General features: G+C 46.9%; 1 protein-coding gene across 2 annotated transcripts; it reads right to left on the bottom strand.

The window, feature by feature from the left end:
- Nucleotides 1-10665: 10665 nt before the first annotated feature.
- Nucleotides 10666-26250, bottom strand: RRP15 (ribosomal RNA processing 15 homolog). Of its 2 annotated transcripts, none has more exons than XM_059677796.1 (5): nucleotides 26072-26250; nucleotides 22903-23168; nucleotides 21643-21740; nucleotides 19005-19206; nucleotides 10666-11404 (listed from the first exon to the last, which is right to left on the bottom strand). In XM_059677796.1, exons 1-5 carry the CDS (start codon nucleotides 26214-26216, stop codon nucleotides 11264-11266), a joined length of 852 nt encoding a protein of 283 aa, XP_059533779.1. In that variant the 5' UTR covers nucleotides 26217-26250; the 3' UTR covers nucleotides 10666-11263. The 2 variants fall into 2 exon arrangements, with proteins under 2 accessions (XP_059533779.1, XP_059533778.1); XM_059677795.1 differs by having other exon boundaries at nucleotides 22903-23177; nucleotides 26072-26248.
- Between the last annotated feature and the right edge of the window lie 1131 nt (nucleotides 26251-27381).

A 27381-nucleotide genomic window follows, 5' to 3' on the forward strand; every position in this document is an offset into this window, starting at 1 on the left:
GCTGAAGTCTGCAGAGAGCATTCGCTGTCTATGAGCTTACCCACTAATAACTTCTAAGACCTACCTGATTAAGTCTTACAAACGTGGATTTTATGGTGAGGCACGTGTGGGAGATACTGGGTACTCTATTACAGACTCACAATCCCCATCATTATGTTCAAGGCTCTGAGCAATTTACACATTCAACTCTTTAAACCCAGCATGTTCCAAACTGCCTTGAATATGAAAATTCACCCCCTCTCATTAATAGACATTGGAAAATTCTGGAATAAAGGAATTGTTTCAACCCACTTCTGAATAATTCTGAAAGTTACATATAAATCAGCATCAGCAGGTGCCTTTCCTTTTTTAAAAAAAATATGTATTTTTAAATATATTTTTTATTAATTTCAGAGAGGAAGGGAGAAAGAGATAGAAACATCAATGATGAGAGGGAATCAAGGATTGGCTGCCTCCTGCATGCCCCACACTGGGGATCGAGCCGGAAACCCAGGCATGTGCCCTTGACTGGAATCGAGCCTGGGACCCTTCAGTCCGCAGGCCGACGCTCTATCCACTGGTCCAAACTGGCTAGGGCTGGTGCCTTTCCTTGAGGCCCAATGGAAGCAGCTTGAAAGGAGTTAGACAACCTGCCAGCACCCCAACAGCCAAAGCAAAAACATACTCAGGCGGGGCAAAGATTTCCCTGAACTCGCCGCCCTTTGCGCTCAGTTTGAGAAGGGCAATAATACAGTTGTACCGGATGGGGTAAAAGTGACTCTTCTTACTGCTGGAGGCGATGCTGATGGCACTGGTTCAGCCGCCCTCCTCCCACTCGCCCCTCTCCCCCCGCCCCACCTGAGCCAGGGAGACCACCTTCTTGGTAGAGACAAAAACGCACCTGAGACTGCGTGGATTCAGATTAGAGTGTGGAGAGAGCAGCAAACGCCCATCTGTGTCACTTCTAGGGAAACAACCATAAATGCTCTGGCAACCGTCCCCGCTTCCCAATATAAACACACACACACACACACACACGCTTGCCCATGATAGTTTGTTGAACGCCCACTGCTTCCTTTACAACCCCTTAGGCCCCCAGCCTATTCCTGAGGCTACTTTTAATTTCCCCACAGCCTAGGAGAGCAGGAGAGGGGGTGGGAGCGTGAAATCTCCTGGTGTCAGTAGGTGAGCCCCTTTTTCCTCTCGGGTGAGCAACCCTATGAAGATGTAACAGGTTCCAGCCGTGGGCAAACTACGGCCCGCGGGCCGGATCCAGTCCGTTTGAAATGAATAAAACTAAAAAAAAAAAAAGACCGTACCCTTTTATGTAATGATGTTTACTTTGAATTTATATTAGTTCACACAAACACTCCATCCATGCTTTTGTTCCGGCCTCCGGTCCAGTTTAAGAACCCATTGTGGCCCTCAAGTCCAAAAGTTTGCCCACCCCTGGGCTAGACTGTACGAGCTGCCTCCCTGGTAACTGTACATGGATCCTTTCTTGTATTCAATAACTTCTTTGGAGTCTTTTTAAAAATATATATTTTATTGATTTTTTTTACAGAGAGGAAGGGAGAGGGATAGAGAGTTAGAAACATCAATGAGAGAGAATCATCCATCAGCTGCCTCTTGAACACCTCCTACTGGGGATGTGCCCACAACCAAGGTACATGCCCTTGACCGGAATCGAACCTGGGATCTTTCAGTCCGCAGGCCGACGCTCTAGCCACTGAGCCAAACCAGTCAGGGCTCCTTTGGAGTCTTTCCATCTCCACATTCGACAAGCAATCTGTCACTGAATTTCATGAGATCTTAGTATGTGCTGGGCTTTCTGCAGTCTTTATGGAGAAAGGGTCTTTAACTCATCGAGACCTTGACCACCTCGAGGAGGCAGGGGCATGTAGTGCTTACAAGGGCCGGCCCCAGGGTCAAGGTTTCTTGGGTTCAAATCTCTGTTCCTTTCTGGCTTTGTGACCGTGACCCTGGCCAAGTTACCCTGACTCATTGTGTTAGTTTCTTTATCTATGAAATGGGGGTAACCCTTAGTACCCACCACATGAGGTTATTGAGAGGATTAAACTATACAGGGAACAGAAAGCACTTCTAACAGAGCCTGGCACCTAGTATGTGCTCATTAAACGCTCCTCGCCAGTTTCTCGTGCTCTCACTTCCTCCTCTTTGTCAGAGATGTCCACTAAAACATGTGGCCCCCAGTCCTCCTTCAATATAAATAGAATGAGAAAGCCAGGGGAGACGCCAACAAGAATCTGCTTCCTGGTTATACCTCCTCGCAGTTTCTGTACGTAGAAGGCCATTCACTTCTTTCAAACCTTACGGTATTTTGGGGGGGAAATTATGGAATTCTGCCCCCAGTCGTTCTAGGAAGAAAGGAGAAGAACATATACTTTTGGTGAAGAGAACTCTGACTATCCAAGTCCAGTTACCTCCAAATTCAAGACTAAGGTCTCTTATTATTGAACACCCTGAAATGGCTTCTTTGTTTTCTAGATCAGAGAGGTGGAGGGTGCAGCTGTTTCGACGACTGGCCCCTTCTTGGCTCATTGATGGGTCTGTTCACTTAAGTCCTGTGGAATTCCTACAAGAGGCTAAACAAATGTTTGCGATGAAGCCAACTGCTCATCCCTGCCCTGGAGTTTTATTCCTACGGATCAAAAGCCAGAGTGTATGATCTGACAGGTCCTTCCCATCTCCGATGAAAGAGCAACTTCCTTTAGAACAATGGTTTCAAGCGTGGAAGCATCGAACACCAGGGCATGGGGGGAAAGAACCGTAAGGGCCTACTGTAATGTGACTACATCTTACCCTCTATAGTGTCCCTCGATAAATGCAATCTAACCCTTTGACATGAAAATGCACCCAAAGCCTTTCCGGTTCTCGCTTATAATTTATTTGATACGAATGAAAAACCATGTTTGGTTCTATAATGATTTCTCTCTCACGTTCTGTTCGCATTTCCAGAGACGGGAGCTTCTGCTCGCTGAACAACGAAAAAGCAAGGTTAGTGATTTGCCCAAGAGAAGTAAGTCGTCCAGTGATGATGCCCATTGTGTGTCTGTAGGCTAATCTGAGAGAAGCCATAAGGGGAAAGGAGGGGCAAGGGGCAGGGAGGAGAAGAGTTTAAAGCAGCTGTGGGCAAACTACAGCCCACAGGGCGGATCCGGCCATTTGAAATGAATAAAACTATTGAAATAAAAGACCGTACCCTTTTATGTAATGATGTTTACTTTGAATTTATATTAGTTCACACAAACACTCCATCCATGCTTTGTTCCGGCCCTCCGGTCCAGTTTAAGAACCCATTGTGGCCCTCGAGTCAAAAAGTTTGCCCACCCCTGGTTTAAAGAGAAGATCAGAGCGGGTGGGGGATAAAGGGATAAACCGGAGAGACGGAGGAATACGCAGGTCTCACTCAAGGTTGTAGGCGTGGGAGCTACACCCCTCACACTTGAATGAAACACCGTGGGAACGTTTGGCGTTGGGAGCAGTGGATGGATTATTGGTTGTGACTGTTGAGGCCTCGGGTCTCACAGGTCTCCGCATTTCAGAAGGAGTCTCTCTCTCTCTCTCTCTCTCTCTCTCTCTCTCTCTCTCGGAGGCGTCTCTCCCTGCCCTGTGCTTTGTCAACGCAGGGCCTGCTGAAGTCAGTTGCAGCCTGTTTGTTTTTGCCCCTGGTGCAATTCACCCCCTCAAATAGCTTTAGCGACTGAAATCAATAAACAGCCGCTAGTGACTGACATAAACACATGGTCACCATGAGGACAGTTGTCAGACAGTGTAACCTGGGGATGAGTTTAATAAAATGCGAATATTCATAGTAAGAAGCCAGCGGCAGAATTTTTAGTGGCCAGAGTGGTGTTTGACACACACCCCTCCCCTCACCCCCCTATAGCATCTCTACTCCGACTGCACTTAGCTGACCACCCTGAGTCTGCAGTTACATTTCACAAATAACCAGAATGGTGTTTCTGGGGAGAAAGGGAGAGAAGTATGCACGAAGTAAAAATGAAAATAAAACAGGAAGGGAAAGGAGAGGCAAATGATAGAGAAAACCATCACCATGTTCTCATCATTAAAAGAGTAGGACATTAAAATCAGGAGTATGACAACATGAAGTAGAATTCGCATTTTTTAGGATACGTAGCCTTTGAATAAATTTCTCTGTCATCATTTCAGTGGGTTTCATAGATTGTGTAAAAGTCCAATCTGTAAATTTCCACAAGCAAAGTTCCCAACCTATATTTCAAACAGGCTTGCCTTTCTGTTGTCTTTATTATTCTGCAATCAAAGAATGAAAACAAAAGAAAACAAACAAATGAAAAAACAACCGGCAATAGCAACTGCACGTAAAGAAAAAACGTGAAGGTAGTTTTAGGTTAGAAGAATAAAACGAGTCCATAAGTAGCTTAAAAGGCAGTGTGTAAGTATGCTTCAAGAAATACTTTAAGAAGCAAAGCTATATGGGTTGTTCTGATTGGTCGAACTGGCGACTACTAGCCAGAAAGTTCTTAGAATGAGGGTGACCAGAGAATTAATCCCCAAACCTGAGCACTTTCAGTACTGAAGGGGAAACTTCATGAACACACACACATCAGGACAACAGGGGTGGCCCAGGACTGTCCCTCAGAGTCATTTGGTTTACAATGAAGTCCCAGCAGACTTCCTCCTCTGTCGCTTATAATAGAGATATAGTCTGCCTACTCTCAAGCCTCTTTCCCCTTTGCCTACGCTGTAGGTTCGAATAATCATAGCTCTTGATTTGAAAATGCTTACCATGCAATTCTAGCCTTGATATAACCCACAGCCTCCCCTCCCCCCAAACGGAAGCCCCGAGGGGTGCTGGGGTGCTTGGCTGAGATTCTTTTGAGCTCCCCGAATGCCAATCCCCCACGTGGAAGGAAAGAGGATAAAGATAACAATGACTGGGGATGAAGAAGCATTTCGCGTGGCCCGTGCCCAGCCAGATTCAACTTCTGCATTTGGGAAAACGAACAATAGATTGAGAATCCAAAAAGTGACAGTGAGTTCGGACCCTCCTCATGTCAGTAAACAGAAACATAGGGAAGAATGTCTTCTGTTTGTCATTTGGTGCTTATGGGTCATTCAATATTGACTTTTTACCGGTTGTTCTTTCCTGTTTAATAAACAGTAAAGGCCGCACAACTCCGGGGACACCTGGGAAGTGAACTTCACCTCATTGAAAGGGGTGTGTTTCCTGTTATGTTTATGATCAAGATCCCTACAATTTCTTTTTTCCATTGTATCGATGTGTCCCTTTAAGCACAAAAGCAATATCTTTATAGCTCCCATCAGATGGCGAGCTAATTACTCTAAACCGAAGGAATAAACCTAAAAATGCATGTGCGCTATGACCCAAAGAGATTTCAGCAATACACAAAAAAATCATTTGGGCTGCCTGGTTATGAGAGATAACAAGTTCTTGTTTTTTTTTTGTTTGAGAGGGCTGCGAGGTTAAGTTAATTAAGGTCCTTAAACGACAGACTATTCTAAGATCAATCTGCCCATTTGGCCAGTTGTAACAATTAAATCGAATCAATGCTACCATGGTACTGATTGTTCAGAAATTAGCCGCTCACCCAGTTGTGAGAAGGGGGGGGGGGGGACAGTTTATATCAGTTAATTCAGTGACAGCCTAAATCATGCCACCTGGCGGACAACAGTGGTATGACTCACAACTCCTTATTCGGAGCAAATGGGCTTGCTCACTTTCCTCTGTGTGTTCTCATCACAGCTCAATGACAATGGGGTTTCCTTAATTGTAAAGCTTTAGTTGCCTGCTATCTCATAGCCCAGTGGTTCTCAACCTTCTGGCCCTTTAAATACAGTTCCTCATGTTGTGACCCAACCATAAAATTATTTTCGTTGCTACTTCATCACTGTCATGTTGCTACTGTTATGAATCGTAATGTAAATATCTGATATGCAGGATGGTCTTAGGCGACCCCTGTGAAAGGGTCGTTCGACCGCCAAAGGGGTCACAACCCACAGGTTGAGAACCGCTGTCATAGCCAATATCATTCTAAGCTAAAATCCAGTCCTTATTTATGAAGCCTATTTAGAATATCTAAATGCTTCCTAGCAAAATATGTCAGCACGTACACTCGCAGAAGTTATGTCCTTAAGTGAAAATAGCAGCATAAAAGGACAACAGCCGCCCAGCAGGAGTGGCTCCAAAAAGTTTAAGGAATTTGTCAAGGACACGTAGCTAAGAAGCGTCCACACGGAACTCTGCACTTAGTTCTGATCTCAAAGCGATGCCTTGTCGTCTAACATTGGATACTATTTGCAAGAAAGGGTTGATGTAAATAGGATTTCACTTAGTTGTGCTAAGGACCCAAATATGGCCGCTGGGCCATGCAACCCAGGTGTTCCTCCCATTTGTATAGAAGATCGAGATCGCCTTGAACCTTGTGCGCTGAGCTTTTATATTTATAACTGGAGTCCCGGTGCATGAATTCATGCATGGGTGGGGTCCCTCAGCCTGGCTGGCAATTGGGGCCCTTTGGGGCAGTCTCACCCAGTCCTGATCGGGGCCAATGGGGGCTTCCTGGCCGGGGAGGGACCATGGGAGGTTGGCCAGCTGAGAGGGACCACAGGAGGGCTCCAGGGAGTGTCTGGGACATCTCGCCCAGTCCCGATTGGCCAGACACCAGCAGCAAGCTAACCTACCAGTTGGAGCATCTAACTTCTGGTGGTCAGTGTGTGTCTTAGTGACTGGTTGAGCGGTCGACCAAATGGTCAACCAATCAGCCGGACACTTAGCATATTAGGCTTTTATATATATAGATATAGCTATTGTACAAAGACAAACGACGTAGCAACAGCCCCAGTGTTATACTTGATGCTGCTCAGCATGTCAGGGTGACTGTCTGGCTGCCTCGCCATGTTTTGAGAGCTGATGTCAACCCCTTGTTGATGTCCATTCCGTGGACAGAAGATTGAAGTCTAGATCTGCAGGCGCAAAGTGGCAACTGTCTGGTAGCCGGAAGGGGGATCGACAGCTGCGGGGCCACCCACGCATGAAGGCACAGCACTCAGCTGTCTCCCCGTCCCGAGCCTGGCTGGTCCTGACCCCACACAAATTCGGGGTTCCTGCTTTGATGTGTATGAACTGACGGCATTAGAAATACAGGAGAGCCCAGCTCGTGTGGCTCAGTGGTTGAGCATCGACCTATGAACCAGGAGGTCGATTCCCGGTCAGGGCACATGCCCGGGTTGTGGGCTTGATCCCCAGTGTGGGGTGTGAAGGAGGCAGTCAATTAATGATTCTCTCATTGGTATTTCTCTCTCTCTGCCTTCCTCTCTGAAATCAATCAATCAATATATATATTTAAATGCAGGATGATCCAGGGGTTAGATAAACTGTCATTTATATGAAAGTGGTTAACGCGCATCATTTTAAACTGGCTGTGCTAATAAAGAATAATGCCCTCCGTGCTCTGTTTTCTGTGTTTTCCCCCCAAATCTGCGTCCTCCGTGTGCTCCAGCAAGATGTCGAGTGTGCGCTGGAACCGACTGGACCATCCAGCGCTGCCCGGAAGGCGCTTTGTCCAAAGCAGGGGGATTACATTACGATTCATCACGACTCGGTGTTTTGTTCAGTATCCATCGCTCCCCTAAATACCGCCTCGCTCAAACCTCTTCCCTCCTCCCAGTCTGTTCATTGACAGATTAACATCATCAAGTTTCAGATAAGCTCCCCAGGGAGCCTCCTTTTGCTGGGAGAGTGGAGTGGGGGGCAGGTGGGGTGGGGGGGACTCATGTATTCAGCTGGCCCTAGCTCCGCTCCTGTTTTCCTGGGAAAGGGGTGAGACGGTCTTTGTAGGCACAGAGTCTCGCTCTCTCCTGTTTTCAAGTTTTGCTCTTGCTGCCAATTAACCTCAAATAGTCTTCGCACTCATAATACCTGCAGGGCTGGCTCAACAGCCTCTCGACCTGTCACTAAGTACAGCGTGGACGTGAGTATCAGTCACTTTGACCCTAACGGGTGAATTTAAGGGAAGGGCAGGATGAATTTGGCTTCCCTTTGCAAAGTGTTCCCAAATAAAAATGAACATATCAAGAGAGCACCAAATAGTCATCTACTCACAAGCCTCATTAAACGAGGACCCTTATTAACGCACAACTTGGATTCCATTATCCTATATAATAAAAGCCTAATATGCAAATCAACCGAATTGCAGAATGACCTGTGGAATGACCAGTCACTATGACATGCACTGACTAGCAGGGGGCAGACACTCAACACAGGAGCTGCCCCCAGCCCGCAGACCCCAGGCCTGCCAAGGCGGGTGCCGCGGGCCCCACCCCCAAGACCAGCCCCGATCGCTGGCCAGGCCTAGGAACCCTACTGTGCATGAACTTCATGCATCGGGCCTCTAGCGTATTAATGAAAACCTCTGATAACAAAAAATCACACAACACATATAGGGAGAAAAGAAAGGTGTCCAAAGAATGCCAAAGCATCAACTTATTTATTGGATCTCCTCCTGCCTCTTCTGCAGAAATATTTAAGTTCTCTGAAGATTCCTTTACAGCATCTTCTTAGGCCTCTTGATTCTCTTAGTTCCGAAGCAGCAGTGTATTTCAGTTTGTCTCTGTTTCCCTCCACCCTGGGACTTCAGAGCTCCTCGTATTATTATATGTTGAAGTAGGACACCTACGCCCTGTAGTCACACGGCTGTGTAATTACGCCTCCTGTCCGCCAGGCCGGCGCAGGTGGCAGGACTCGTTGGGTCGGGGCCACTGTATTATTAAATATATTCACATGTGCAAAACCATGATTAAAAAGCCCTAAGAGGTTTTCCAGAACCCAGACACTCCCTCTTCACCCACTTGTTGTAAAAGACACAAAATGCTCTGAAGAACTTGGGACTTACCCTCAAATAACCTCTCGGGCTTCCCACTGAGTCACTCCAGGCTCGAAGCACTAAAGGTGAGCCTTGGAGCTGTTGCTGCCACGGTGTCCTTTCCAAGTAGAATAATACTTGACCTAAGAGGGATTCGAGGTAAATCCAGGACTGCGACTCCAGGTTAAAGTGCTAAAGTGCCAAGGTAACTGTTATTTTCCCTCGACAACTACGGTATTACCTCTGACTTGGAGATTTCCATGCTGAAGAACAATAACCAATACTAAACAATGCCACATACTCACCCCCACCACCTAAACCTTCAGATAAGGAAGTAAGATAACTTCTAGTCACTAGTTGCCTGGTTACTATTTTGCATTGTTCCTTGTAAACAAAGGAAAATAACTTCTTTATTACTATATTACTCTAAATAGTCACCAAAGATAACATCCAAGTATTGTTATATTTAGATAAATCGGGGGTGGGGATGGAAATGCAGTTCTTTCTTATTTCCCCCCTCAAAGAACTCAAGGACAAGGTAGAAGAGCAACTAGATGCAGAACTGTTTATCTAGTAGATGTCAGAAGGATTTAGATACTTAGGGTAGAGGTTTGTAAACCACTCACCTAAAGGTACAGTTTCTAACATCACATGCTCATTCTTTGATTCAGTCATATTCGGTGGCATTTTGCTTAAATGTTTTCTTTATAGCCTCTAACATGTATTTTTTTTTTTTTGTAGTGGCAACTCAATTTTATTTTGGAATAAAATAAATTCTGAAAGAAAATATGCAAATATTCTTTTCCTTACCTTCAGTTTGAAAATCTTGTTCATTTTTTTTCCTAAATTAACCTAAGCACTATACAATAAGTACATTCAAAAACAACGTTTTAATAATGACAAGTTATTTGTCAGTTTTACTCAGAATTTTTGCAAAGGTTCAGTATGATGCAGAAAGAGTAATAAAAAATAAAGCGTAATTTTTAATTCTGGGGAGAAAACAGTATTTTGGTGCTATATATATATATTTTCCCCCCAAATCACCCATGTGTTAGGTTATATGGAACTGAATATTCACCTGCATTAAGTTACAAGTGGATATTTAACCCTCCTCTGCTACTACTGAAGAGTATTTGCTCACATTTATTTATATTGCACTGACAAATGGCAGTCCTATCATTTAATAAGGCACTCAAGTTCAAAAGCTGGAACAAATACAAAAATGCATTTGAGCTTTGCTGGTTTAGTCACCTGATATCGTAGGTGTACACCTTCCTTTATGATAACAAATGCCAGGCCGTGGACTAATTTAACTTCAGTTATGCAATGCCTGCCACACTCGCCGGCTGAAGAATATAAACATCTCTTCTCTAGCAGAGTTTGGGGAGGGCTCTCCGTCGGTGTTTAACAGAGCAAGTGTGTGCATGGGTAGCAGGAGGGACCCATCTGTACTACGCAAGATGGACACAGGGACAGAGCCTTTTTAAAAAAGGGAAGAGATCACATTTATTGAACAATTCCCCTACAGATTTAGATCTTAGGCCCAGTTTCACAGAAATTTTGGAACAACACTGCAGTCTTACTTTGCTTTCTCCTTTTACTTAACAGACCCCTTGTTAGTTAACTACGACCTCACTGGTCATCCAATCATGAGAGAGAATTGAAGGTAACTCACAGTCTCTCTCTCTCTCTCTCTCTCTCTCACACACACACACACACACACACACACATGCACTGGATGTGTCACATGTGCTTCCTAAGAAATGACACGAGAGCAAAGATAGCCCAACACTTAAAATAAATCTTAAGGCATTGTTTATGTACATTACAGCACATAAAAGTAATAGAAAAGTATAGATTTGACATGTTTCTTATATATTTGCCAGAATATCTAAAAAAAAAAATAAATAAAAGCATCACTCCAAATCAGAAATACTATAATTTAAAACTTTACTACCTACGTTTTCTCAATAGGTCACCAAAACAAACACCAACCTTCCCCCCACAAACTATAATGCACAGATCTGTAGGTGGAGAACATTAATGTTGAGTTCATTTTCATGAAGAACACTGCATTTCCGGAAACGCTGGTAGTACAATACCTGCGACAAGACACCAAAAGCCAAGACCAACTTGTAAACCAGTGATGGGCAAAATGAGCCTCTCGCTGGACAAGTCGAAACCTTTCTTTTCACAAATGTTTTCAGGGACATTTCTTTTTACAAATGCTTAAACTTACACACAGTTCGAACACGTAACTTTAACAAAGCTTATGTGAGAAGTGCAAGGCTTCTGGCTTCCTGACACACGGCATCCTGATGGTCCGCCAGCTTCCGGAGCGAGAAGTGTTTCTCTGGGAAGAACAGAGCCATGTCGCGGTGCCTCCTGCACGTCCACTAGGTGTCGGAGTCGCTTCCCCCGCCCGGGCTGCTGCCATCCGGCCCGTCACTCTCTTTGTCCCAGTCCTTCATGGACGCTCCCATCATAAAGTCGTCTCGGAGGATGCTCCACCCTGGGCGCTCTTCTCTCACTTCAGTCTGAGGACAATCACAGAAACACAATTAAATTCAAGAACCAATTTAATTGCAGGGAGACCGAGAGAGTCCATGTCACAAAGCACACTGCTCAGCAATAGGAGTGAAATTAAGACAAAGCATAGAGTGGCCTTATTCTTACACTGTAATCATATATGTACAAACAGCTAAGAGCCATCTGCTAGCGAAAGAATCATGGAAGCAAACTTTTTTTTTTTTGCAATAGAGAGAAAATATAGTAAGATCTAGGTTTGTTATCAAAATTTTTTAAATTTATCTTTACTGCTGAAAATATTGCAGATGTGCCCCCTCCCCGAACCCCTTCCTCTGCACCCACCCCTCCCAGGCCTTCACCACTTTGCTGTGTCCATGGACTATGCATTTAAGTTCCCCAGTTAATCTCTTCCACTCACCTCGCTACCCCACCTTCCCTCTCAGATTCCTCAGTCTGTTCCATGCTTTTATGTCTCTGCATCTAGTTTGTTCATTAGATCCCATATATGAGTGAGATCATGTGATATTTGTCTTTCTCTGATTGGCTTATTTCACTTAGCATAATACTCTCCAGGTCCCTCCACGCTGTCTCAAAGGGTAAGAGATCCTTCTTTTTAACTGCTGCATAGTATTCCTTGGTATAAATGTACCACAAATATTTTATCCATTCATCTACTGATGGGCACTTGGGCTGTTTCCAGATCTTAGCTATTGTAAATTGCGCTGCTAAAAACATATGGGTGCATACATTCTTCCTGATTGGTGTTTCTAGTTTCTTGGAATATATTCCTAGAAGTGGGATCACTGGGTCATATGGCAGTTCCAATATTTAATTTTTTGAAGAAACAACATACTGTCTTCCATAATGGCTGCACCAGTCTGCATTCCCACCAGCAGTGTACTAGGGTTCCCTTTTCTCCACATCCTTGTCAGCACTTGTCATGTGTTGATTTGTTGATGGGAGCCATTCTGACAGGTGTAGGTGAAACCTCATTGTCATTTTAATTTGCATCTTTCTGATGATTAGTGACTTAGAGTATTTTTTCATATGTCTCTTGGCTTTCTGTATGTCCCCCTTTGGAGAAGTATCTATTTAGGTCCAGAAAAGGCATCTCAAAACTGTCATTACTCGCAGGTAACATGATATTGAACAAAGAAAACCCTAAAGACTCTATCAAAAAACTACTAGAATCAAAATTATCAAAGTGTCTATACTACCCAAAGCAATCTATAGATTCAATGCAATCCCCATTAAAATACCAATGGCATAGTTCACAGATCTAGAACAAACACTCCAAAATTTATATACCAAAAAAAAAAAAAAAAAAAAAGACCTCAGATAGCAGCAACAATCTTGAAAAAGAACCAAGTTAGAGGATCACAATCCCAGATATGATATCAATTTTTAAAATCTTTTGACAAAACAATCTTATAATATTATTTCAAGTTCACTGATAATTTATTAGAAGACTTCTGGCAAATTATTTAAAGACAAATAGAAATTTAACAAAGGCCTTTTACCCAAAGTAAAGGAGAGAAAAGGAAACTAACTGGTCTAGGTTTTCATGGATTCTATCTCATTTAACGGCTGGTAGAATGAGAAACAAATGGTCTTTATTTGGGTTATGGTCTCACTGTCTGACCTAATCATGTAATAAGAAAGCCTAGTCACATGCTAAAATTACAAATAAGTGAGCAGGTAATAAGCAGAGGTAGACAGTTTGTTGTTTCTTCATAGGATTTATGTAAAACTACATACAGCTGAGCCTAAGACAGCCTCTCATTTCAGGTACAACAGCACCACCGTGTGGTGGTAACTGATACAATCCGTGCAGAACTACAAGCTCTGGGATTTCTTTCCCTCGCTCCATAGTATTTACTGAGAAGCGTGTATGTGTCTAGGGCTAGGCTCTGTTCAAAACAGAGTCTCCGTCGTCGTGGAGCTAAGAGTCACTGCTTTCCTATTTATTCCATCCACAGAAATACACAGCGCTGGACAAACCTCTCTAAACATGAAAGATCCCATACCTTTGGTTAGAACATACTATCTTCATGGGGGTCATAAACCATATAAAAAGGAATTTTTAAGAGAAACGATATTAAAGACATTTGCTGGGTTGCCAGGGTTTACTTAATTCTGCTGCACTTCCCTTTTAAGAACACAGCCCGAAAAGCCATTCCATGTAGTCACAGGATGCCGTCACAGAGAGGAAAGTGTCCCCCCCCCCCCGTCCCTCCTCCATCTCCCTGGGCCCAAGGGATGAAACGGGGCTGACAGCACAGCATGCGAATGTCCGCCCAACTGCAGAACTGACTAGAGAGCCCGACAGTGCACTCGGTGCTAAAATAACCAACATGAAGACACACAAACACCATGTGTGCTGGCCCAAGAGCGACAGGAAGACCGCCCAGGGCCACCCCCGCAGGACAGCGATAAAGGAGGAAGGGCAGTTTTAACCCCTTGCCTGGCGCACGCCGACACCGCCCGCCCCTCACTCCTACACACCGAGCCCACTGCTCTGATTACAGTCAGGTATCCAACTGGACAGACGGCCATTTTCCCCAATGCAACCCCAGTGTTCTCTCCCAATCTCCTCACCTCACGGAAGAGAAAGAGCTGTTCCCAGTGAACACAGGTGCCCTTAGGCGCAGCAACTCTGACACCGCTTCTGCCAAATGCATCACTCACACTTTCAGTGAAATCCTAAAAAGCACACGCTTCCTTATCCAAATTCCTGACCGACGAGGAAAGGCTGTCCTGGCACCGATGTTTGTTTTACATGGGAATGCACACCATCTCAATGGCAGCCTCCGTCTAGCTAACTACACCCAACATGCCATCCACATGTCACCAGCCGGAGCGGCGGACGCCCCATCACCGCCCGAGTGCAGTGTCCCCCCCAGGAGAGCTCCCTGCCCCGTGAGCGTCACAACAGAAAGGAGGGAGGGACGAGCAGGGACAAAACACTAAACGAGTCCCTATCCTTACCCTTGGGGATACGTTCCCAGACCCCCAGTGATGCCTGAAGTGAATTGTGTATGTACCGTTTCTATACCTACCCATGACCAAGTGTAATTCATAAACCTGCCATAGGAAGAGACTAATGGTAACAATAATAAAACAGACCGTAACAGTGCACCGGAACAGAAGCTACGCGAATGTGTTCTCGCTCAACATCTCACTGTCCTGTACGCACCGCTCTTCTTGATGGGAGATGACACAGGGCCTACGTGATGAGATACAGGGGCGTGGACTTTTCCAGTTAACACCTTCCGGCGTCAGTTACCCTGGCAACTAAATCCATGGGAAGTGAAGCCATGGGTAAGGGGGTGGGGCACCACAGCAGTGGGGAGAGAGAAAGGAAGGTCAGTGGGCCAATGGGAAGAAGAGTTCGTTAATGGAAATGTCACGATCAATTGTCTCACCATCCTGGTCTGGAAAGACAATTACGGGTGTAAACGTGTACTGTAGGCAGGAAGATCCACAGCAGGATAAATTCAAAGCCCCCTGGCTTGTCCAGCCTGAAGGGGGACAGTGAAGCCAGGCTCTCTGGGAGCAGTGGGGTGTTTCTGCTCTGAGCAGTCAGGGGCAACGTGCTCTCCAGGGGTGGCCCCAGGCCAGACAAGGGCATCTCCATCACTTAGTAGAAATCCATTCTCCCGGGCTCCGTTCCTGCTGACCCAGAAACTCGGGCAGAGCCCAGCCATGGGCCTTATAAGCCCTCGAGGTCCTGATGGAGCGAAAGCCTGGGCCCACCAGGGTAAACATAACCTAAGACACAGCGAACCGTGCCGTAGGGGGCAGCCTACAGGGTCGCGCGCTCCGTGCCCACGGCAGCTGAACAGTGATACTGATTAGATGCAAAAACCTAATGAAAACCACATGAGGCAGGGAAACAAAACATTCGCCGCCCTCCTCGGCCCGGCTTTCCACAAATATTTCATCGAGATCACACAGGAGTCTGTGCCGATCGGGAAGATGAAGACAACGCTGAGACACGTCCATCAGCTTCCACTCCAAGGTTCCAACGCCCACAGGCAGCTACCGCCCAGAAGACAGAAGTGAGGCTTGGGACTCCTCATTGGTCTCACACTGAATAGTGAAGAGCTGAACCTCACCCAGCTTTGAAGGGGAAAATTAGAGTCAAACCCTAAAAAAATAAATAATATAATCCATCTGCATTTCGCAATCAGCAATACTTGATTTCTTGGCTTTCACCCAGAATGTTCAATTTTCACTTTAATTTAGTTTCACCTCAATTAAAAAAGGTTCTGAACGCTGGCTAAATGCATCTTAATACTTTTGTTGTTGCAAACTTATAGTGTAAGCTCTTTGCAACTGTTGTTAGAAATCTCCCTGCCAACCATTAAAACCCACCTGAAAATTCTGCCTGAAGTGAGGGTACGAGGAGAATCCTTTATCTAAACTATTTGCAAAGATGGGAACATAAACAGCATGGTGGAGAAACCACTGAGAAACCCCTTTCCTGGGTGAGTAAAGCCCTGCAAGTCACCGTCAGCTCAGCCCTAGCTTGAAATGGGGACACAGCTCTCGGCCCCCCAAATCTAGTTTTACTCTTTTGTGAGAATTCTACATTACTAGACCAGACACACCTAAAACGAGAGAACATTCCAAATCTAAACACAAGCTTTATTGAATTATTAGAGAATTCTGGGGTCACCCAGTAATTCAGAAGTAGTCAGTTCCCTTTCAAATTGGATTCCCACCACAGCTTCATCTTTGACTACCATCTGGTAGGAACAATAAGAACGACATGTAAAGAACTCATTCTCAGGACACGTGTTTGCTGTGAGGTGAGCATGGCTCCAGCACCACCTGTTAAGTCCCGGGACCCTCACAGTTCACACGGTGGCTGTCACCACTGGAATGATGACCTGAGAACAGGTTAGAGACGAGGGCACAATGTGGGTGAGTGACCCAGAGGGCGGGCCAGGGGCCTGTGCCACTGTGTACAGAGCATCGTACAACCCCATCAACATTCTCAACTGCCCACAACTCAAAATTACTATTTTTTGAGCAAGAAACAGCAAAATATTCTTTTCAATTTTAAAAATGCACCACAGCCTGACCAGCGTGGCTCAGTAGCTGAGCAACAACCTATGAACCAGGAGGTCACGGTTCGATTCCCAGTCAGGATACGTGTCCAATTGCGGGCGCAATCCCATCAGGGGGTGTGCAGGAGGCAGCCGATCAATGATTCCTGTCATTGATGTTTCTATCCTTCTCTCCCTCTCTGAAATCAATAAATATATATTTAAAAAATGCATCCTAAGTGCAAACACGTGGTACAGGACCCACTTGATGCAGGACAGTCAGATTTTTAAAGGGCCCCAACCTCACTCATGAGCATCCTCTGCGGGCAGCGGGCAGCTACTTCACAGAGAACAGTTCCTCAGGCCCAGCAGGTGCACGGCCCACCGTGAACTTTATTCCAAAGGTAACTAAGGATTCCCACCGCCGCTCTGGAAGGGTCCTAGGTCCTCCCCTGACCCACACTCCCCAAGTCAAATGCTGCAGGTACCACCCTGCCCCACAGGCTCACGCTGCTCGCACCAGACACCGCCCCAGAGCGGCTGACCGCCCACTTCGGAGGCGAGCACAATGGGAAACCGGCTTTCACGCGTTCCCAGAGACAGCAATGCAATGCTCGCTCTCACGGCAAACACGGAGTCTCCCTTTTGTCTAAACTCTAATCTATTTAGGCATTCGCCGTAAACAAACATTGAGCTGGATGATTTACAAAGCCGGGATTCCACGCATTCCTGCGGGAGCAGCTCTGATGTGAAAGCAGCCAGTTGCCATGCGAGGCAGGGGCAACCTGAGGACAGCACCGCTCTGCCCGCTGCCTGCCGTCCACACCCCCCTCCATGGGAGAAGCAAGGCCCATCGCTGCTGGGACCACCTGGGGGCCAGCGTGAGGCGCCCCTCCATTCCTAGCGTCCTGCTTGGGAGCAGGACGTCAGCCAGGCCATGAGCAGAGGAGTGGACACTTTAAAAGGAGATGGCACTGGAGTCTAGCTCGCGTCACTAGGATCCCAAGCAGCCCGCATGTCACAGGCATTCCCACCCCTGAAAACCAGCTCTGAAGGGTCACCTGGTTGCCATTTATGAGAAATGTATGCGGACAGAGCCCCTGAACTCACTTCTGTTTGACATTCTTCACAAAAACAGAAAAATAAATAAATACCTAGTCTCTCCCAGCACCTGATTTAACCGAGGGATTTTGACTGAAATGTGTTGCCCCACAATCCATCAGTAAGAAAGCCCTTCCTAACAGAAACTGCTAGCACCTTCCTGCTGCGAAGTCCCGAGTGTGGTTTCCTGACAACAAAACAGAAGCTGACAGTGTCGTGCGGGCCAGTTCAAAGCAATGAAAACCTCGCACACAGCCTGTAATTCAAGACATAACACAGTCAACGCTTTCCTATCAGCAGCCAATAGGGGCTCCTTTGAGGAATCCTACGGGCTGAACGCTGGGGCCCCAGGCTGTCCCTACAATCTGCTTCCAGAAGGCTGGCGGCGAGTTCCTCCGCCACGTGTAGGCAGCGGATTGTAGGTTCTTCCCTGGAAAACTTTCAGGGCCCCAGAAGGAACAGGACAGGCCCTGCCAGTGGGCACCCCCCATGAAAGAACCAACGCCCCTCAATCCTGAGCTCAGCACCCAGAAACCTCCGGCTGACAGTGGATGTTCCACCGACTCTATCCACTTCACTCTTCAGTCTGAGTGGACGGAGAGGGTCACCGTGCAGACACAGGGCGTTTCTTTTCCCATTTCCCACCCGCTCCTCGTGCAAAGCGGCTGGGTCCTCCCCCAGTTCTCAGTGAAAGGTCACCAGTGAGAACACGCCTGCCTTCTTACCTGAAACGTGTAAATCCCCAAACACAGCTTTCACATGTTTGCACTTCCTTCTGACCAACACTAATTACATAGATCCACCATCTGGGCCCTTAAACTTGTCAAAATTAGGCAAAATGGCAACTAAATCAAGGAACTTGAAAAATACCTCAACCCTGGACTAGCATGCAATTCCTACATGCTCTTCCTACCCCAAAACACACACACACACACACACACACACACACACACACACTGACAAAACTCTCACTTCCTGACTGAAGTTCTCTGTTGGCAACAGAAAGAAGCCAGCACGTATAACCATGTACTTTGCTTTACTTATTTCATTTTAAGACAGTCCTTCTGAGATGAAAGCCCATTTCAGAACTTTCACCTGGTACATCATTACAAATGGGAACTATGGGGGCCCCCGGTCAGAAAACCAGACGAGCTCAGCCGCGTCATGGTTCTGCTGCCAACATAATGGAAGCTGCATGTCCGTCTTCAGACAGGACAGGTACCTGAATCTAGTGGCCCCCGAGTTCTAAGAGCAGGGGAATGGCATCTGTAATGGGCAATTCCCACACTGAATAAACCATCCTGAAACTAAGAATCCACGTTTACTAGGCTGTGGGCATGTAATTGTAACAAAATCTGAAAAGCACTGTAATTCTACCGTGTGCCTTTCCACCCGCAGACGCGAGTGTGAAAGCTAAGAGGCTGATGCACTGAACTTGGTATAAAAGTCCCACCTGCTTGGCCTGTGAGCTCCTTCCGGTCGAACCCTTGTCGCTGGCACTTCCGTCCATGCCCCTCAGAACGCTGATGAAATCTTTCTTGGAAACGGTTGAGATCAACTTCGCACGCTTCCTGATTGAGCTCCCGGCCTCCTTGACCTTCTCGTCAACGTTCTTCTGATGTTTCTGGACGGCGTTGAATAACTGCACCACACCCCTGGGAACACACGGCGGCAGAACAATGTGGTCAACAGCGATGACGCTAGACCCGCGGTCCCCAACCTCTCGGACCTCACGGACCACCAGTGGTCCTCGCGCCACTGGTTGGCGATCGCTGCTCTAGACTACAAGCTCCGAGGATGGAAACAGTGTGTTTGCACTGCTTAGGAGAGAGGCAAGCATTGAGCAGGCAAGCTGATGAAAACAGCTGACTGGTTAGATACTTCTGGAAAGTGATCACGCATTTCAATGAATGAATAGAAGTTTATGAACGCATTAAGAGGATGAATATATGTGGATTGATATGTGATCTGTTTTGTTTCAGCTCTGGTCTTTCTCTATCAACTTTCATGCAATCAGAACTAAGAATTACTTTTAACACCAGCACCCATTTCTCCGAGTGGGACTATATGCAGTTGGGGCTCTGCAGCGAGTAGGAGCACCTGATGCTAGGAAGACTTTCTGGGTCTTCATTTCATTGGCAAAGGGATAAAGTGACACCCAAGTAGCTTAAAAAGTAGTCAGCTACACTATTTGTAACTCTTAGAATATAAAACTAATCTTAAAATCCAATCTTTATAAATATTTGAAGACTTAGTATGAAAAAGAATTTTAGAATCTCATTAATAATTGTTTTATATCGATAACGTTGCAATAGTAATCATTAGACTGTACTGGGTAAAATCAACATGTTATTGAACTTAACTTCACCTCTTTTACTTATTTGGACAAATCTACATGACGTATGTGGCTCACATTCTATTTCCACTGGGGCAACACTGATTTAGACCATTCACATCCCTCCCAACTCTAAAATCCTGTAACCTGTTCATTTCCTGCTACGAGAATCACAGGGAGAGGCGATGTGCCACGGGCCTGACCATCCTGCGCACTCTTGTTGGGTTTTTCACCAATTCGGGCCCTAATTGCTCTTTAGCCAGAACATTTCTCAGGGATGTGTTTGCAGCACGCAACCTTGAGAAATGAGGTAACGTCTCCCCCAGACAAAGAGCAGGCTTGTTCCCATTCACCGTAAAAGCAAGAGCATTCCCCGCACAGCGTTCCCCTCCTGTAACATGAACCACTGCACGAGCAGGCGGCCACCGAGGGCACCTGTGCCGGCCGTGGGGACAGGGGGAGCCAGTGGGAATGAGACACTCGGCGACCACCTTTGCCGTGAGTAATGGAGTCCCGTGTCTCTGACCCAGAAGTCTCTTGTCTCCTGTCAGCATCCAGGAAACTCTAACAGGCGAGTTTAGGCTGTAAACAGGGCAAAATCCCCTCCCCTCACAGCAGGGCGGGACCAAGGTGAAGAACGTGAGGTGCCCAGGACAAAACTAAAGAGGCACTTACTCCCTGCACCAAACCTGCACTTTTCTAAGCTCTTCATATGTGTTAATTCATTCAGTTCTCAGAGAAACCCTATGGGGAGGTATGATATTCTCCTGGTTTCACAGATAAATAAATGGAGACACAGAGGCATTAAGTAACAGGCCCAAGGACACACAGCTCGTCCGGCAGGCTGGAATCTGAACCTAGCAGACTGGCTCTCCCGCTCACACACTTAGCCATCACCAGATGCCTTAGAACAGCGGTTCTCAACCTGTGGGTCGCGATCCCTTTGGGGGTCAAACGACCCTTTCACAGGGGTCGCCTAAGACCACCGGAAAAACACATATATAGTTACATATTGTTTTTGTGATTAATCACTATGCTTTAATTATGATCAATTTGTAACAATGAAATTGGGGTCACCACAACATGAGGAACTGTATTAAAGGGTCGTGGCATTAGGAAGGTTGAGAACCATTGCATTAGAAAATGACCAAATAACGCAGGTGACTAGGAAGTTAACGTCAGCCCACTACACATAACTGCTGTGTTCTTTAGGGAGGAACGAAAAGCTACCTCCATGAACTTGCCCGATTCCCCTGTACCCTCTCCTGGGACCTGTCCCCATACCCAGATGCACCTCGATTCTCAGGCGACGAGAACTCCTCCGGATGGGTCGGGCAAGGACCCCCGAGCGGCCACCAGATTCTACTTATCTGGACACACAGGGCATAAATAAATGTGTGGTGCCAATGATAAAAAAGTGCAGACTAAAAGGGTAGCATGAAGCTGCTATAACGTGAAATAACAGAAGTCGCCGAGTGCTGTAAATTTAGACACCAGCATGAGACACGCAGTGAGGATTCTGATGACACTGTTCTCGCGACTATAGAAACAAGATGATGTGAAATAGGGTCGTGCCGATCACACACTTAGCACATTGTACTCCTTCCCAAGAGGCCCGCAGCCTCTGGCTGAACTCGGGAGCAGCAGGCTGGCTGACACACAGCCGCTGGCTCTGAGAATCGAGTGTGTGTGTGTGGGGGGGGGGGGGGGGGGGAGTGCAGTGTACTGAGGGCTTAAGGGCCACACTCTGCCTTACCTCGTGGCGATCCTCTGCAGATTCCTCTCGGTGTCCTTGTCGGTGACCACATCTGGCTTGACCCTGCACATCATTTCCCACTCCCGCTTCTTATCGAGCTGTGTGACAGACAAGGTTATGAAAGAACCTCAGGCATTTCGGAAAGGGCAGCACTCTGACACGATCCTCCGAGAGGACAAAGGTCACCAATCATCCGGCTCGGTGTGTCTCGGGGACTGCGAAACACCCACGCTTTAGGGGTTCCGCACGGGAGCGTGTGGTTAGCACTCAGCCTGGCAAGTGAGAGGCACCGGGAGGGTTTCGCCGGGCTGGCAGCGGGGCCCGGAGGGTCGCCAGCTCACGGTGCCCGGGACCAGGCAGGTGGGGGAGCTGCGGTCCTCATCCGCCGTCACAGATCAGAGGGGGCACCAGGAAGACCCCAAGCCTCCCTCCTGTAACCACAGTTTACACACTGTCGCTTTTTAGAAACGGGCCTCGCCAGCAGGCAGAAGGATGAAGACTCTGTACCAGCTTTTAAATGGACAGCGTCATATCCAGATGTAGCCTATTTACACAGCAGCCGCTTTCCTTTTCACGAAGCATTGAAATCCACCTTTTACGGCACATCTGACCATCGTCCTGGCCACATGTGGCAACTTAGTCGCAAATCACAGCACACGGATTCTTGCCCACCACGCAGAAGCAGAAGGGGGCCCAGAAATAAGAAAACCCCACAGATAAAATAACCTAATTCAAAACCGCCTCTCCAGACCCCCTTTAATGCGTTACTCTAACACCTATCATCAGAGATTTGCCCAAAGGTACACTGAATTCAGGGCGATCTAGCAGCGAAATAGACGGTTTTCAGAACTGCAACCAATCCCTAAGGACTTCTCCACAGATCTTTATTATAAAATAGGTTTTGGCAAAAAAGCAACGAATAGGATGATCAGCCCAGCACCTAATGAAGTTAGCACATGGCCAGCCAAATGGAATAAAAAGACGGGTCAGAGCCACATGGGTAATCGCTTGATTTTAAAAGGATAAACTTGCTTGGAGTTTATATCTCTGTTGCTTTCCAGGTGATTAAAAAGTAAACATACTCCACGGAGTAACTTAGACGAGGACTGTGAACAGAACCCCGGTTATCCAACCCCACAGACAACAAGTCCAACGCTGGAATGTTAATTGAGCAAACAGTGCAGGGACAAGGCGGCCCAGGTAAGGCCTGAGAACCAGGCAGACGCGCAATCTAATCTCCGGAGCAGCCGGACGACATACCTGCTTCCTCTTCTCTAGTCTCTCCTGCTTTAACTTCTCCTTTTCCTTTTCCAGCTCTCTGTTTTTGACCAGGATGGTGGGTTTGCTCTTAGGGGTTTTCTTGTTCAGGATTTTGGCCATGGCGTCGGCCCAGCCCGAGCTGGTCCCCGCGGCGGCTCCAGCAGCATTTTCGCTGTCGTCGTCACAGGGTTCCGGCTCATCTTCGTTGTCAGCCTCTGCTGCTTCGTCATCAGAAGAAAAGTGTTGCTTTTGTGACGCACGCCTTCCTGTGGAACCTAAGAGAAGGAACAGGTTTGATGCCGGAGGCAGAGGTGGCCCTGTAACCATTCTCCATCTGCCCCCATTCTCTGGGACAGTGACAAGTACCACAGCTGCGGGGACAGTGGAGGGCAGGGACAGTGGGACCCTCCACCCTGGCCGCCAGCCTCTGAAGGTCTGGCTCAGCCGTGTTGACAGGGGAGGCTGTAGGGTCACAGGAGCCAGGACCCAGGCAGCAAAAAACCCCCCAAAAAACAATAAAAAATATCCAATCCCAGAAGTGGAACTGCTGGGTCATAAGGCAGCTCCATTTTTAAGTTTTTGAGGTAACTCCATACTGCTTTCCACAGTGGCCGCACCAATCTGCATGTGGAATCTAATGAACAAATAAACTATCAAACAGAACAGAAACGGACTCATAGATAGAAAATAGACTGGCAGCTGTCAGACGGGAGGAAGGCTGTGGGCCTGAGTGAAAAAGATGAAGGGATTAAGACCTAGGAACTAGGCAGACACACAAAAAAACAAAAATACTCACGGACACAGAAAACAGCAGGGGGAATAAATGGTGATGGAGTGGTGAGCACACAACACAATATACAGATGATGTGTTATAGAATTGTACACCTGAAGCCTGTATAATTTTATTAACCAATGTCACCCCAATAAATTCAATTAAAATTTGTTTAAAAGAGAGAAATGATGGAAAGACCTGACCTTTTAGCTGGTCGTTATAATACTCCCAATGTTGGCATTACCTTTGCACAATACCTTTATTTTTGAAGTGCTGAGAACTCATGAAAAGGATGTAAAAAGTAAATATTTACTAGAGTTCAAAAAATTTGTAACGTATTAGAAAACAGCCAATAAAAACATAGTAAGCATTTATCTAAATGTAAAGAACAGGATGGCTTAAAGGTTTATCAGTGAAGAATGCCGGGGGATGAAAAGCAGAAGTCTTGACCAACTACAACACTGACATCTAGTGTTTTGTCCTGATGAATTCTCACACAAATCGCAGCACATTTCATGTTTTTCAGCTGCACTGTAAACGGACTATTTCCTTTGGTGTGTTTCCTCCCCAGCTTGGCTACCCTAACACTCACATACGGGAACACGATACATCTGTGAAAAGTTTTCTAACGCCAGGTTATAAGCCAGCACTCACCCCACCAATTAAAAAAAAAACCAAAACCCAGAAGTCACTGATGTCATAGTTTTTACTTTATTTTTTTTTTTTTAAAAAAAAGAAGCTTTAGCCCAGAAGATTTAAGCCAGGCATTCACTGCCGATGGAAATGATGATTTTTATGTAAGTAAATGAAAACCGCCAATGCAATGAGTTCTTCCAGCCACTAGAACGCAGGGCAGGGCCTACTGCTAGGATATCAAAGAGAATCACCATGCGGATCAGAAAGCAGAACTGGTTCTTAAAAGTATACTGCATCACATACAGGTGAGATTTTTTTTGAGTTTTCAACTAAGTAATCTTTATTTTATTTTTTTAAAAATTCTTTATTGTTTAAAGTATTACATATGTCTCCTTTTCCTCCCATTGACCTCTCCCTAGTCACTCCCACCCCTCAAATAAGTGATCTTTAATAGCAGAAGATAAGTGGATATATCCACGAGTCTCAGGGAACCACATACGAGAAAAAAAAAATCCTCTGAAGTCCTGTGTGTTATTTTAAACATTAACTCTAACCTGAAATTCTATTTTAAAACTGGAAATAAGGAAGGACTAGAGAATGCCAACATTGGAAGTATTATAACGCTACTGAGAATCACAGGGAGAGGCGATCCGCCACAGGCCTGACCATCCTGCACACTTTTGTGGGGTTTTCGAGAATTCGGGGCCCTCGGGGAGCAATGACCAAGGGTTCCAAGTAGACCTTTCTTTCTGCATTCACGGGAAGCCTCCGGCGGGCTTCAAACCTGGAGTTTTACATTTTACTTCATTTTAATTCGTGGCTAACATCTAGGGCAGGGCAGCAGACACTGGCATTTCTCATCTCCTCTCCCTTTCAAACTCGCCATCTGTCCCTGATCCCCAGATATGGCCACAGGCCGGCAGGAGAGCGAGCCACTGACCTTATTCGCCTCTGGAACGGGGACCCCGTTTTAAGAAGCCTCCCAGCCCCTCCATATGATGCGCTGATTCCTCAGGGAGGATGAGGGAGGGAAGGGAAAAAGGAAAAACCCTCCAAGTTTCTCTCCCTAAAGCAGTGGTTCTCAACCTTCTGGCCCTTTAAATACAGTTCCTCACGTTGTGACCCAAACATAACATTATTTTCGTTGCTACTTCCTCACTGTCATGTTGCTCCTGTGATGAATCGTCATGTAAATATCTGACATGCAGGATGGTCTGAGGCGAGCCCTGTGAAAGGGTCTTTCGACCGCCAAGGGGGTCGCGACCCACAGGTTGAGAACCGCTGCGGCCTAAAGGCATCACACGCCTTGGAGGGTAGATAGATCAGTTTAACCAACTGCAAAAGTGTGTGCAATGTTCTTCTCAAAGAAAGACAATGAAAAAAAAGAGCGAATGTTTGGGGGTATCGTCTACAAAGCTGATACGCAAGTTTTTGTTTGCTTTTTTAAGGGTAGAGCAAGGGTTTGAACGACAAGAGAAGGGAGGAGGCCAAAGAAGTCAGATGCCTTAACCCCGGCCAATGCAGAGGCCGGATCAGTGCGTCTAGATAGAACCAAACTCATCCCGATCGGGGCCAATGCTCTGTCCGAAGATGGAAATTGCTATCGCAAAGGTCATGACTGTCATCCCAGCAATGTATTATAGGGCGCCCCGCGGGGGTGAAGTCCCGGCGGCTCGGAGCCAAGGCGCCGCATCCCCGGTTGTCCGCAGACTCAGCCCGGCCTTTGCTGCGATCGGCCACCGCCCCGCCGCGGTACGTTACCTCCCACGTCTGCAGCGTCTTGGCTCTCATCTTCCAGCTCCGATGCTGCAGCCTTGGCTACCGTTTTCATCTTCTTTTTCCTTTTGACGGCGTGTTTCAGCTTCTTCCCCGCACTCCCACGTGAGTCGCGCACGGCCGCGGCCATGTTTTCTCAACCGGAAGTGCCCCACGAGAGCTGCGCCGGGTGGGGAACGCGAGGAACCGGGGCCTCGAGTTCCGGCGACACAAGGTTCCGGGGCGGGGCCAACTAGCCCGGAAGTCGCGGCGGCAGCCTCAGGCTTGGGTTGCAGAGAAAGGTCTGGCTCCTAATTGCAAAACGAATATTAGAATCTCGCGTTCTCCCCTCGGGTCCCGCGTGCTCAGGGATTCACCTCACTTTTCTGCCCCAGTGCGCGGGTCCCTCCTCCGCGGGGTGCTCCTCCTGCCTCCCTCCCGGGCCAGCGTATCCCTAGCAGCGCTTCTCAACCTGTGGGTCGCGACCCCTTTGGCGGTCGAACGACCCTTTCACAGGGGTCGCCTAAGACCATCCTGCATATCAGACATTTACATGACGATTCATAACAGTAGCAACATGACAGTGATGAAGTAGCCACGACAATAATGTTATGGTTGGGTCACAACATGAGGAACTGTATTTAAAGGGCCAGAAGGTTGAGAACCACTTCGGGCCTAAGGTGAGCTAGTCACCCTCCAAGCAGCTGCCACAACCAGCACTAATTTCCCCCCTAAATTGTTGGCTCCTTGAAAGTAGGGGCCATATCTCATTCTCCAGTTTATCCCCCATGGCCAGCAACGGGGGGCCTGGCCCGCCTTGGGAACCCTCAAACTATTTTTGGAAGGAAGAAAGGTAAGAATGAGTGAGTGAATGACAGAACACATCCATTGGTATAAGGTTAATGAGCCAGAGGAATAAGATTAATAAACCCTTGCATCGTGTTTTATTTATTTTAAAATATATTTTATTGATTTTTTACAGAGAGGAAGGGAGAGGGATAGAGAGAAACATCGATGAGAGAGAAACATCGATCAGCTGCCTCCTGCACGCCTCCCACTGGGGATGTGCCCGCAACCAAGGTACATGGCCTTGACCGGAATCGAACCTGGGACCCTTGAGTCCGAGGCCGACGCTCTATCCACTGAGCCGAACTGGTCAGGGTCTTGCATGTTCTAAAGCAGTGGTTCTCAATCTTGGCTGCACATTAGAATCACCTGGGAATCTTTTTTAAAATCCTGATTTCTGGGCCTCTTCCTCCGGAAATTCTGTTTCTTTGTTTCTAATGTTGTGGCCTCACCCCATCACCAAGAAACAG

The sequence above is a fragment of the Myotis daubentonii genome, chromosome 20, assembly GCF_963259705.1.
Source record: "Myotis daubentonii chromosome 20, mMyoDau2.1, whole genome shotgun sequence".
Classification (NCBI taxonomy): Eukaryota; Metazoa; Chordata; class Mammalia; order Chiroptera; family Vespertilionidae; genus Myotis; species Myotis daubentonii.